Source organism: Barbus barbus (genome assembly GCF_936440315.1).
Source record: "Barbus barbus genome assembly, chromosome: 28".
NCBI classification, from domain to species: Eukaryota; Metazoa; Chordata; class Actinopteri; order Cypriniformes; family Cyprinidae; genus Barbus; species Barbus barbus.
The window spans coordinates 11,528,951-11,540,536 of record NC_136756.1 but is presented as its reverse complement, the minus strand read 5'-3'; the positions used below and the strand labels follow the sequence as shown (position 1 = coordinate 11,540,536).

General features: G+C 33.2%; 1 protein-coding gene across 1 annotated transcript; it reads left to right on the top strand.

Moving 5' to 3' along the window:
* Positions 1–6,711: 6,711 nt before the first annotated feature.
* LOC306848785 (izumo sperm-egg fusion protein 1-like) lies at positions 6,712–10,916 on the top strand (the record flags this gene model as incomplete). The annotated part of the gene is made up of 9 exons (XM_079383553.1): positions 6,712–6,919; positions 7,459–7,566; positions 7,675–7,758; positions 7,845–7,865; positions 8,102–8,191; positions 8,317–8,435; positions 9,559–9,646; positions 9,725–9,893; positions 10,811–10,916. The coding sequence occupies 9 exons, from the start codon at positions 6,712–6,714 to the stop codon at positions 10,914–10,916; spliced, it is 993 nt and encodes a 330-aa protein (XP_079239679.1).
* Positions 10,917–11,586: the final 670 nt, after the last annotated feature.

The following is an 11,586-nucleotide window of genomic DNA, read 5'->3' as shown; positions in this document are numbered from 1 at the left end:
ATTAGTTTAACACATACAGTACAAGATTTTTATTCATACAGTTTGATGCTGATGTCTGTATAATGTTTGAATATAATTTGATCGATTTTTGGATTCTGCACATTATATTAGTATCTAGTAATATTAAAGGGATAGTTGACACTTCCGTGTCAGTCTTCGACGCACATTCACAACAGTAATAAGGTGCAGTGCATCCAGGGTCTATGTTAGAACGCCAACTCCTGTGTCAGCAGCACTATATGCATGCATCGTGAAACTCTCATGAACACGAGGTGAAGACTGAAATAAAGAAGAAATTGTTGAATAAAGTCATTATTTTTGTTTTCTTTGTACACAAAAAATATTCTTGTAGCATAAAATTGAGATAGTTGTGTTGCTGTGTATGCAGGGTCAGAAAGCTCTCGGATTTCTTCGAAAATAAGTAATTAATTAGTAATTAATGAGTAATTAATGACAGAATTAATTTTTGGGGTGAACTATCCCTTTAAAGTTGTTATAATGATAACAGCAATTTAGAAATAACTGAATTGGATTTGTTTTAGTTGTTTTTACCATCAATACACATTACGAAAAGTTTTACACTGCACGTCACGAGTAGTACAGGATGTTATTTGAGATATTTTTGGATGCTGCACATTGTATTAGTAGAGTAATATTCAAGTTATCATAATGATACTGACAATTTAGAGCTCATGTAGTTTGGATGATTCAAATATATTAGTTTTAGTTATTTTTACCATCAATACACATCAATAAATAAATATATAACGCAATTTCAATTCTCTGTATGTATGTGCTGTACATGTGGAAGAATTGACAATAAAGCAGACTTGACTATATAAAACTTTTAAACTGCACCTCACAAGAGAGTATATAGATTATTCATTTATAATATGTAGTATACTTCTCTGATAAATAGAATAAAATAGAAAGAATAATTAATAAATGTTATCAATTTGCCTTGTAATTACTATGAAGATAGAAGACTATTGTTACTTTTGAATGCCTAATGTCTAATCAGAGAAAAGGCTAGACTGAAATTGCATTATGAGTCCAATATCATCCGGCACCATACCTCAGCAAGCATTTTGCACAGACGTTACTGTCATTCTGCAGACTAACATACGTAAAAAATAACTTAATAGAAATAACAAAAGAATGTATAATGTGGCATCTTACCATATTTACTGCTATTATAATTTTTAGACAATCTGAACATAAAATAGATATATAACTGTTTATATTTTTATAATGTATTCATTACATGTTATTATTAATAACAGTATTGCTGTAATGTAAGCTAATTAGCACAATGGAACAAAGCTTAAGAAACAGTGTGATATAACTGATGAGAGCTACCTCTTACCGTTAGTTTTACCTTTGTAACAGAAATACTAATAAAAACGTATTTTTTTTGCGACTATTTGGCAGCTGACACCTTTTAAATAACTTAAATAGTTTAGTAGATATACTATCATGCTTGTCTTTTGGCACTTAATAACTTACTTAAGGCCTAGACATTCTGCACTGTTTAAACATCCAAAGTTTTCTATGCACACACAGTGTATAATGAGGACAAATGGTTCATGTGACAAAAAATAGGTGACTATAATATTTGGTTTGTGTATATAATTCTTCAAGTATTTTTTAAGAGAAATGTGAAATGTGGCCATAAAGGATGTGTGATTGTGCATAATCAAAACAAATGAATAATAAGAGATGTTTGAGTTATTGTTGAATCTGACATAGGATATAAGAAGTATATAGGATATGTCCTATAATATGTAGGAATAGTGAAGAGTTTGGAGACAGAGATAATGTGTATTATCAGACATGAGAGAATATAGTGAATGTGAATGGTGACTGGATCCATGGAAAGAATGCACATCTAAATTTCAGTTAATACAATAATAAAAAAAAAAAATCACAAAAATGCAAACACACTTTTGCTCCCAAAATACTTTCATAGATTTGAACTAGAACATAGCCAGACTCGTGGCTTTCACTCCATTGTGTTTCTAGACTGATTAGTCACAACCATAGATTTATATATATATATAAAAATATTTTAAGTATTTAAAAAGCATGCCAATGTTTTTGAGCTCCTGTGTCTCTGATTTGTACATACTATATATGAATGAGATTAACAGAATGAAATAGAAAGACTTGTGTTGTTTTTAAAGGAGAGAAGAATTTGAGAACAATCAAAGAAAGAAGAAACTCTTATAAATGTATCTTATAAAATCTCTTCTTCCAAAAAAATGACCATACTTATGTATTTGAATTTCTTTTTCATTTTAATGCTTTGAAAAAACGAAATTTCCCTCATGTTTTGAAAGAACAGAACATTATTACACATTATAACAGAAACTATTTATCCATATTTCTTAGGAAAAATCTGAAGCTTACTAAAAAAGTTGAATTCTAACGTCATACATACAGTATCATGTATCTTCATGACTGTAAAACATGTAATTCTATATAGTTGTGAATGATTACCTGCCCTGTCCTTGAGAATACAATTAATTAAGATTAGTGTTATCAGGTAATACAGATACTCAGGACAGAGTGCCCGTTACCATAGGAACAGGAAACATAAGCTGATCCATGATCATTCAGAAAGTCTCTTTTGAAAGGGGTTATGCTTTTTTATATGGCTTGGTGTATAAATGCATGCACTCATTACACTTGTATGTCAACTGACGAATAAACAAATACATCAGGTACCAAATAAGTGTTTTTAGAGTTTCACTTCCTGAAATTCAAACCACCAGCATTGTCATGTATATTGCAATCATTAAAATGCTTAATTATGATTTTTTTTTTATATACAATTTAATATTTGTTAGTTAGTTTGATTCAGCTGTACAAAAGTTGGAAAAAAGCAAGGAATGAATCTTTCAAATGAGTAATGAAAGGGATTTTCCTAGCAAAAAAGGCATCTGAGAAAGTAAAAGTGAATTAGCTTCACATTTCAGGGATTTTCCAGCTGTGCTGCCTTCGGTTTTTTTTTTTGTGGTTTTTTTACCTTTCAAGGGTAAGTGTCCCTTTAACAGTTATTTGGATCTTCAAAAGCGTGATACAGAGAGCAGAGTTCTTCAGCAAACAGCTGTCTGGACTCTGATGATTGTGCACAATAACTTTATTATTTTAGGTGTGGTGTCACAATATGGGTTCTGGGAGGGCGTGTGAGAATGTTTTTTATTTAATGTCTCACTAATTGTTCTTGTGTCTCAGAGTTTTATATTGTGTAGTCACTGTAAACGTTGTAAAACTGTTGTAACAGCTGTAAAAACCAAATCTATTTTACGAGGTGGTGATTTCACATGAATTTGTACGTTGTGAATCATATGAAAATGTATGGTTTTTAGAAAACTAGTAGCCTAAGCATGAAGGTCCACCTCCAAAACAGATATTTCAGATTGTACGAATGAGATCACACAAATTCATCCGAATTAGCCAGTTTTCACCAAAATGTAACATAGTTACCCTATTGAAAAATAAATATAGTAAATGTGTTTGAAATACATTTGCATTACACATTTATGTACTTAACAGAAATATCCTGCAATTGTACTTAGTATTCTAATCTAGTATACTTAAAGTCTGCTAATTTTGTACTTAATGCACTTTAATTGTGCGGAAGTATTCCTTAAGTCCAACTAAAGATATACTGAAGTATATTTGATTGTGCTAAAGTGGAACTATTTTAAGTATAATTCAGGTAAATATCTTGCATTTAAAGATCAATATTATTCAAAGATCATACAATCCTCATCAACAGCAACATAAAACCCATTTTAGGCTTAATATTAATAAATGTGCATTGTGCACAAGTACTGCTCCAAATAAGTTTAATTATAATTTTTATATCAGTAAAAAGCAAATATGTTAATATAGATTTTAAATATACTTTTTATAAAATAAATGCATTTTATATTGATACATTTTACATGATTTGTGTTGTAAAAACACCATAAAACTCATGTCATAAACAATGTTCTATTCTTCTAACAACTTGAAACTTTCAGGGACCCACATAATAATAATGTCATGAATCGCTTACCCCCATGTCGTTCCAAACCCGTAAAAGCTTCCTTCACCTTCAGAACACAATTTAAGAAATTTTGGATGAAAACCAGGAGGCTTGTGAGTTGTGACTGTCCCACTGACTGCTAAACAAATAACACCGTCAAGGCCCAGAAAATTATGAAAGACATCGTCAGAATAGTCCATCTGCCATCAGTGGTTCAATCTGAATGTTATGAAGCGACGAGAATACTTTTCGTAAGCAAATAAAATAAAAATTAAGACTTTATTCAACAATTTGTCTCCTCCGCGTCACCGTAGCACCGCTCCACACATATGCTGTTTTCGTTCAAATCAAAGCGTAAATGAACACAATATCTTAAATCGTGTTCCGAAGGCGAACAAAGCTTTTACGGGTTTGGAATGACATGGGTGTAAGAGATTAGTGACTAAATTTTCATTTTGGGGTGGAGTAACCCTTTAATACATTCTGTTTAGTTTATTTATATTCAAATAAGCTTAATTAAACAAAAAAAGAAAGAGCCTTTCTACTAGACTAGACAGTTTACTAGTAGTGACTTTACATTGTTGAGGATTTTCTTGTCCCAGAGTCTTCTCGTGATGAGCTTCTTCCCATACTTTAACAACAGAAAATTACTGAAACTACAGTTACTGTAAGCAATAATGATAATTAATTGAAATGTTCCGTGCTAATTCTTTTTTTCTTTTTCTTTTTACGGTGTTGAGTCTTCTAAAGTGAGTGTCTGGATGAAGATTTTCACTGTACAGTATGTTCACTGCAGTATTTTACACTCTTATGGATAAGCACACATGTAGACACATGGTTAAGGCCATATAAATTATCTTTTCAATGTATAGTTTCTGTATGGAGGTACAATATATGTTGAACTTTATCCAGGATGTTCTGGCAAGTGATAAACTATCAGGTAACTACATCTTTCATAATCCTTTATCCTTTTGTAAATGTTGTCTTTTTGGTGTCCATGTATTTGGCTAAAATGAATAATTTTTTGATTACAGTAATGTCTCCTTTTTGTACCAGTGGGTGGCAATATTATGTAGATTTTGACTGATTTTGAAAAAAATCATTTTGGATTATGCTGTGTGCGCATGTTTTTATGCCTGTTTGTGTGTGAAGGTATACAGTAAGGTCACAAGTCTAAATCCACTATAACAATACTTTTATTTTTTAAAACCTGTTGATCATGTTCTCCAGCATGATTTGAGATGATCCAGAAACATCTTGAGCTTCAGTGAATGAAGAACTTTGACTGTGGAGTCTGGAGTCACAAATTTACTTATTTGATTAATGACCTACAAATAGTTCAGCATTTCAAACATTTATAAATCATCATCATCATAACTTTTCATAACTACTCTTTGTTTTTCATCCTAAAACTTTAAGGTTATATCAAGGTTTGAATCTGATTTTAAGACTTACATTTTCAGTGTGCATATGCTTGCATTAGCTCATCTTTAACATGCATGACTATAGCGTGTGCTTTGTGTTGAGTACATAATTGCGTGTAATTTGATGGTTTTTTGAGGACATGGAAACTTCAAAACTTTCCGATGTCCTCATGTGTATGCGTTCATTGTCATCACACCTACGTGATCATTACACGTCATGAACGAAGCAAAATTATCTTGCAGTTGTCACCTACATCAGGCCTGTGCCGAGGTGGGACAGACCGCCGCTGTCATGGTTAACCACTGAGTAGGCTAAGTGTAATGTGATGATGTACTTTGACAGCAAGACTCTGCTCTAGAGGAGGTAACCTGCCTCAACCCCATTGTCTGCATTCAGAGCAGTATTTGAAACAACCATTTGTCATGAAACATTAGTTTAAAGGAATAGTTCACTCAAAAATGAACATTTGCTGAACATTTACTCACCCTCAGGCAGAGGTGGGTAGAGTACCCAAAAACTGTACTCAAGTAAAAGTAAAAGTACTTCTAGAAATATTTACTCAAGTAAAAGTAAAAGTAATAGTCTGAATAGTTACTTGAGTAAGAGTAAAAAAGTATCGGATAAAAAAACTACTCAAGTAGTTAGTTACTAGTTACTTTGGATCATATAGGTACTGAATATAGTGTATTTTTATTTAGATATATAGATTACATGCACACACACACACACACACACACACACACTGCCGTAATTTATGTATGTGATGCAAATCAGAATTTAGAAGGATCATATGACTCCGAAAACTGGAGTAACAGCTGATGAAAATTCTGATTTGCATCACTGAATTAAATTATATTTTAAAGTAAATTAATTATGTATTATCCTATAACCTCTGACACTGAAACCTCTAAAAACGCCTCACATAGTATATGGAATAACCACTTTATAAAAGCAATAAGCCCTGTGAAGCCATGGTTTACAGTGAATTTATAACAGCTAAGGGGGTTTTAGGCATTCCGCTCCGCGTTGTGCTTAATAACGCCCCTTAGCTGTTATAAATTCACTGTAAACCATGGCTTCATGGGGCTTATTGCTTTACTCTAAATAGCCTTATAGTGTTGCTATGGAGTTTAGAATGTTTCTGAATGTATGACATCATAAGGGTACTTTGACTCTGAAGTGACTTTACTAAAGAATGTCAAAGATTGACTTTTTATATTTTGAAGGCCACAGCTTACTGGCTCTCCTAAATGGCTTTTGCATTGCTTTTCGGCTGGCTTTTGATTCTGGGTTCATGCCCCAGTGAAAGGTCCTGTCTGCAATGTGACCAGGTGGTTCGTTATGTGCATGAAGACTTCCTGTCCACAGTTAAAGGAATCACTGTCCAGGATCAGATCGATCTGAAGGAAATCATTGAGCAGGCTTACAACAGCTATCGGGACACCAGCAGACGGTTTCGTGGTGTTATATAATCGGAGTGGCTGAGAGATATATCTGTAAAATGTAGTAGAAATTAGCTGTTTAGATTGGTACATTCTCTGAACGGTTATCTACTCATAACATCGACTGTGCTGAATAGTATTTTTCTTGGGTTTTGTTGTTTTTACGATTATGTTAATAGACATTCATGTCTGCAGAATTTTTCATTACATTACAATTTCACATTTTAAAGAGTTATTATAGTGAGTCAAAAGTACAATACATAACTTTACCCCAGGCCAGGGATAATATAGTTAGCTAAAACTATTAAAAACTTGATGTACTATAATAAATAAAACTAAAACTGACATAAAAGTAATAAAAACATATAAAAACGAATACAAATGACAACTTTATCTAAGATAAAAATGAAGACAAAATTAAAACTATTTTTATTGAGAGGAAGGCAATAATATATTTATGTAATTTTGATGGCTTTACTATTATTCAAAAATTTGGAAAAATGCTTATGTTGAAACTAATACATTGCAAGACTGGCCAAATGATATTTCTAAAAGATGATGTTGAGTGCTATCTTATGTTTGCTTTAGATCCCACAACTCTCTATCGTGCACGGACAGAATACCAGAGTGAATTCAAGAGGCACTGGAAAGAGGACAGGACAGGTGAGTGCTTGTGGATTCAGAAGATAAGTTCTAGCAAAAACATCAGAAAAACTAACATGCTTTACATCTGACAACATGTTAAACTAATGTTGTGTTCTTCTTGTTTAGGTTCTATTCAGTGGGATATGATTAATATAGTGGAGAAAGGAAAGAGAATCCTTCAGAAACATTTGGAGATTTTTGCTGCCCAAGGTATGGCATACACATAGCAATAACATTTCAGAACATCTAATTCTCACTAATCTTTTTTTTTTTTTAATTATTATTCTTTTTCAAAGGTCTGTGTCCAAATAAATGCGGTAAGTACAGATGTGAGATTCCTGTATTTCTCCAGAATATTATTCTGAATTTCTTAAATAATTATCTAAATAATTTTCACTCAGTAAATGTAACAGTTACAGTGAAACAGTAAGTAACACATGTAATAAATGAAATGTGAAATTGTGTATGTGTTACAGGACACTGAGTGTGTAAAGTATGAAATATTTATCACTCATTGGGTGTGTGGGTGTATACGGATGTTTGTTTGCTACAGGGCTGTTGTATCAGAGAGTGATGAACTGCACTTCCTGTCAGCATGGGCTCTTTACGTGTCAATCTGCCATGTCGCCACTAGACTGTGGAGGTGAGACAGACAAACGCCCACAGATACACACACCAAGATTTGATGTGACTATATTGACACTTCACACTTCTCTTTTGTCCTTCTCTCTTCTTTGTATTCTTTCTCTCACTCTCTGTTCCTTTCAGAGCATCATCTTGAGGCAGATGAAGGAGAGGAGGTGGTGCTAGACTGTTTCCTGCCCTGGCACACTCTTGTAGTTGGACAGACCGAGTACCATTACTCCTGGCATCCTGCAGAAAAGAATGTACATGCTCACAGACAAACAAACACATTTGCTGTTTTCAAAGAATCCCGAAGCCATTTTGAATACTGTTTCAGACAACATCAGAAATACACTGTAGCATATTTTAAAATAATATAAATAAGTGCAAACTGACTTTTCAGAAAAACCTAATTGCATGTTATTTGCAATTGAATGAAAATTTATTATAGTTTAAATTTATATGGAACGGAATTAGCTCAACTCACTTGACCCACTTAAGTAGTACTAAGTAATATGCAGTGTACTGCATAATTTACTGCAGGCATTTTATATAGCTTTAAATGTAATATTGAATAACACACTATAGATAAAATTACAATCAAGTACTTTAGTATTCAGCACATCAATCCTAATGATTTTTGACGTAAAAGAAAAATCAATAATTTTGATCCATACTATGTATTTTTGGCTATTGCTACAAATATACCCCAGCGGCTTTGTGGTCCAGGGTCACATTTGTATGTTAAGATTTTTTTCTAAATTTTTGCTATGCCACACCATAGGACACAGTCCCATTTTTACTTGTCAACTACCCAAGTGCACGTTTTAGAGGTTTATTTATATGTGCTAAGAAACAGTTATGAAAGTGTTTCTATACACTTAAGTGCCCTTTTATTTTAGTAATATTAAAAGCAAGTACAATTTTTTTATATATAAATTTACAATTTTTACACTGTTTGTGCTTTGTACATTATTTTTGTGCTATTTGTGTTTGTTGGAGTAGAGATTCTAACTTAACTAATTTCCTTAGTAGCATCACAACAGCTTTTTTTCAGTAATAATCTAATTTTCCCAACATATTATGTAATTTATCTAATGATATATAATTTTATAGTAATGTTAAAGAAAGCATGTCCCATTGAATAGCTTTGCTTTACCATGTAGTCTACCAGATAGCCTACTTTAAATCAGCAGCTTTTTTCTTTTCATTAAGCTACCGTTTTAAAGTACACTCAAGTCTTTCCAGACCAGAGTACTCTGATTTAAATTTGAATTATTTACTAAAATGTACTAAAACGCAGACTGTTTATCACTGACTGCAAGCTGTCACATGGCGGAGAGCATGAAGCTAGTGGTGACAGAGTCTAAAATTGTCCTCAATCAGCTAAAAGTCAATGAGGAAGGCACATACCGCTGCCTTCTACAGGATCAAAAGGGTACTACGCTGTCCCGCATGTATTTCAAACTGAAAGGTAGGCGATGTTTATTGAATTTAATAACTCATAGTGATCTAGGTTTGTCCTCCTCTCATCTGTCTCTCTTTCCCTCAGTCACCCCACTGCCATCTACAACCCCTAGACTGACTGTGGCTTTGCCGTCCCTGCCCTCGGGTTATGATGCCACACTTCACAACCTTCAGAGGAGCAGTCTCATCATCATATTGATTTTACTCACTGTACTCAGCATCACAGGCAGCCTTGTCATCATAGCTAACCTCAGGTATGTCATAACAGGATGGTTAGTAGTACCTAAGGGGCTTTTTAATATAGTTCGAACAACAACACTAACAAGAAGAAAATTGAAAATGGGCCAAAATATAAATAGTGAAGGAAAGAATGAATGAGTAATTAAATGATCAAGCAGTTATTGAGCATTTTGTAAAAAAGCCCTTGTGGGTTTTCCCTAGATTTTGCTTCAGAAAACATTTATTGGACGGCCTTTCTGTGCATATTTTGTGCTACTGTTACTGTATATAGTAGCAGTGTTATATTTAAATCAAATTTCATTTCATAAAAGCTTCCATTTAAGTGTCATTTGTTTATATTTTTATTCATTTTCATATTTTGGAAGACATAAATGAGATATAATCAGGCCTACGTTGAATCCGCACCCACAGAAGATCAGCAGATTTCCATTGTCGTTGTTTGTTTATGAAATATCATGGCCAGTTACTGTTACCTAAAACTATTACAAATCATTTGCATTACTTGCAATAAAGCTGATATAAAATAAAGTATAAATTTTAGATGGAAACTAGATGATTGCTATAAATGTTGCCTTGGCAATTAGCTGAAATAAATGTAAGTACTCAAATGACTAAAACTAAAATTGAAATGGCTAAATAGATCATATAAAAAGAAACAAAAACAAATAAAGATTAAAAAAGCACCCTACACAATTACTAAAACTTAAACTAAATGATTATTTTAATGGAATATAATATGCAGCTCAGCATATAATATGCATGAATGAGGGTTGGCACATGCGGGGAGAGGGAGAGAATGGGGAGGAAGAAAGAATAACAGTGGCTGATCTGTCATGGTATCCAGCTGATTTTGTCCAAAGAGACAACATTAGGAAGGAAGCACACTTTGTTTGCATTTATTCTGTCATGTTGCTTTGTGTCGCTCTGATAGAGTGACCATGAAGTGGCAGGAGGAGGAGAGAGACAGCAGGAGAGGAGGAGATGGGGAGGATGTGGAGAACATTGAGCTGATGAGTGTGACAGAAAGAGGGATGTGATCCAAAGAGATGCATGAATAAATGACTACAGACACCCAAAAGACTGATAAGTTTCAAATGCTACAGTGTGAAAGTTTAAAAGATCACATATTTTATTTTATATATATTTTTTAATAACATTAGGGTCAGTATTTTTTTTTTTTATTTATGTAATATTTTAAATATATTAAAGTAAAGACATTTATGTATAATGTTACACTAAAGACTGGAGTAATGGCTGCTGAAAATTCAGCTTTTGCGAATATTATTTCACAATATTACCATTTCACTGTATTTTGATCTAATAAATGCAGCCTTGGTGAGCAGAAGATACTAGAAGGAAAAAAAAAAGAAGAAGCATCACTTGGCAAAAGTTCATACAGAAAATAGTGACATCATTATCTGATATGAAGTCATGTGACAAATTTAGGGACAGGCTCTGGAGGTAGATTTTCATGGGTAATTTATTTTGGGTTTATTTCAGTGGTTAAAGTAATTTGCATTATTATCTGTCCACCAGGTGCTGTAGTATGTTATTCAATTACACACTGAGCACACACACACACACACACACCCTATGTAAAATAGATCCATTCACTGGAAAAGCAAAAGGAAGACATGTTTCAGATGAATGAATGACACATTTTGGTTGGGCAGACATGTGGGAGAGAACGAGAGATAAAGTGAGAGA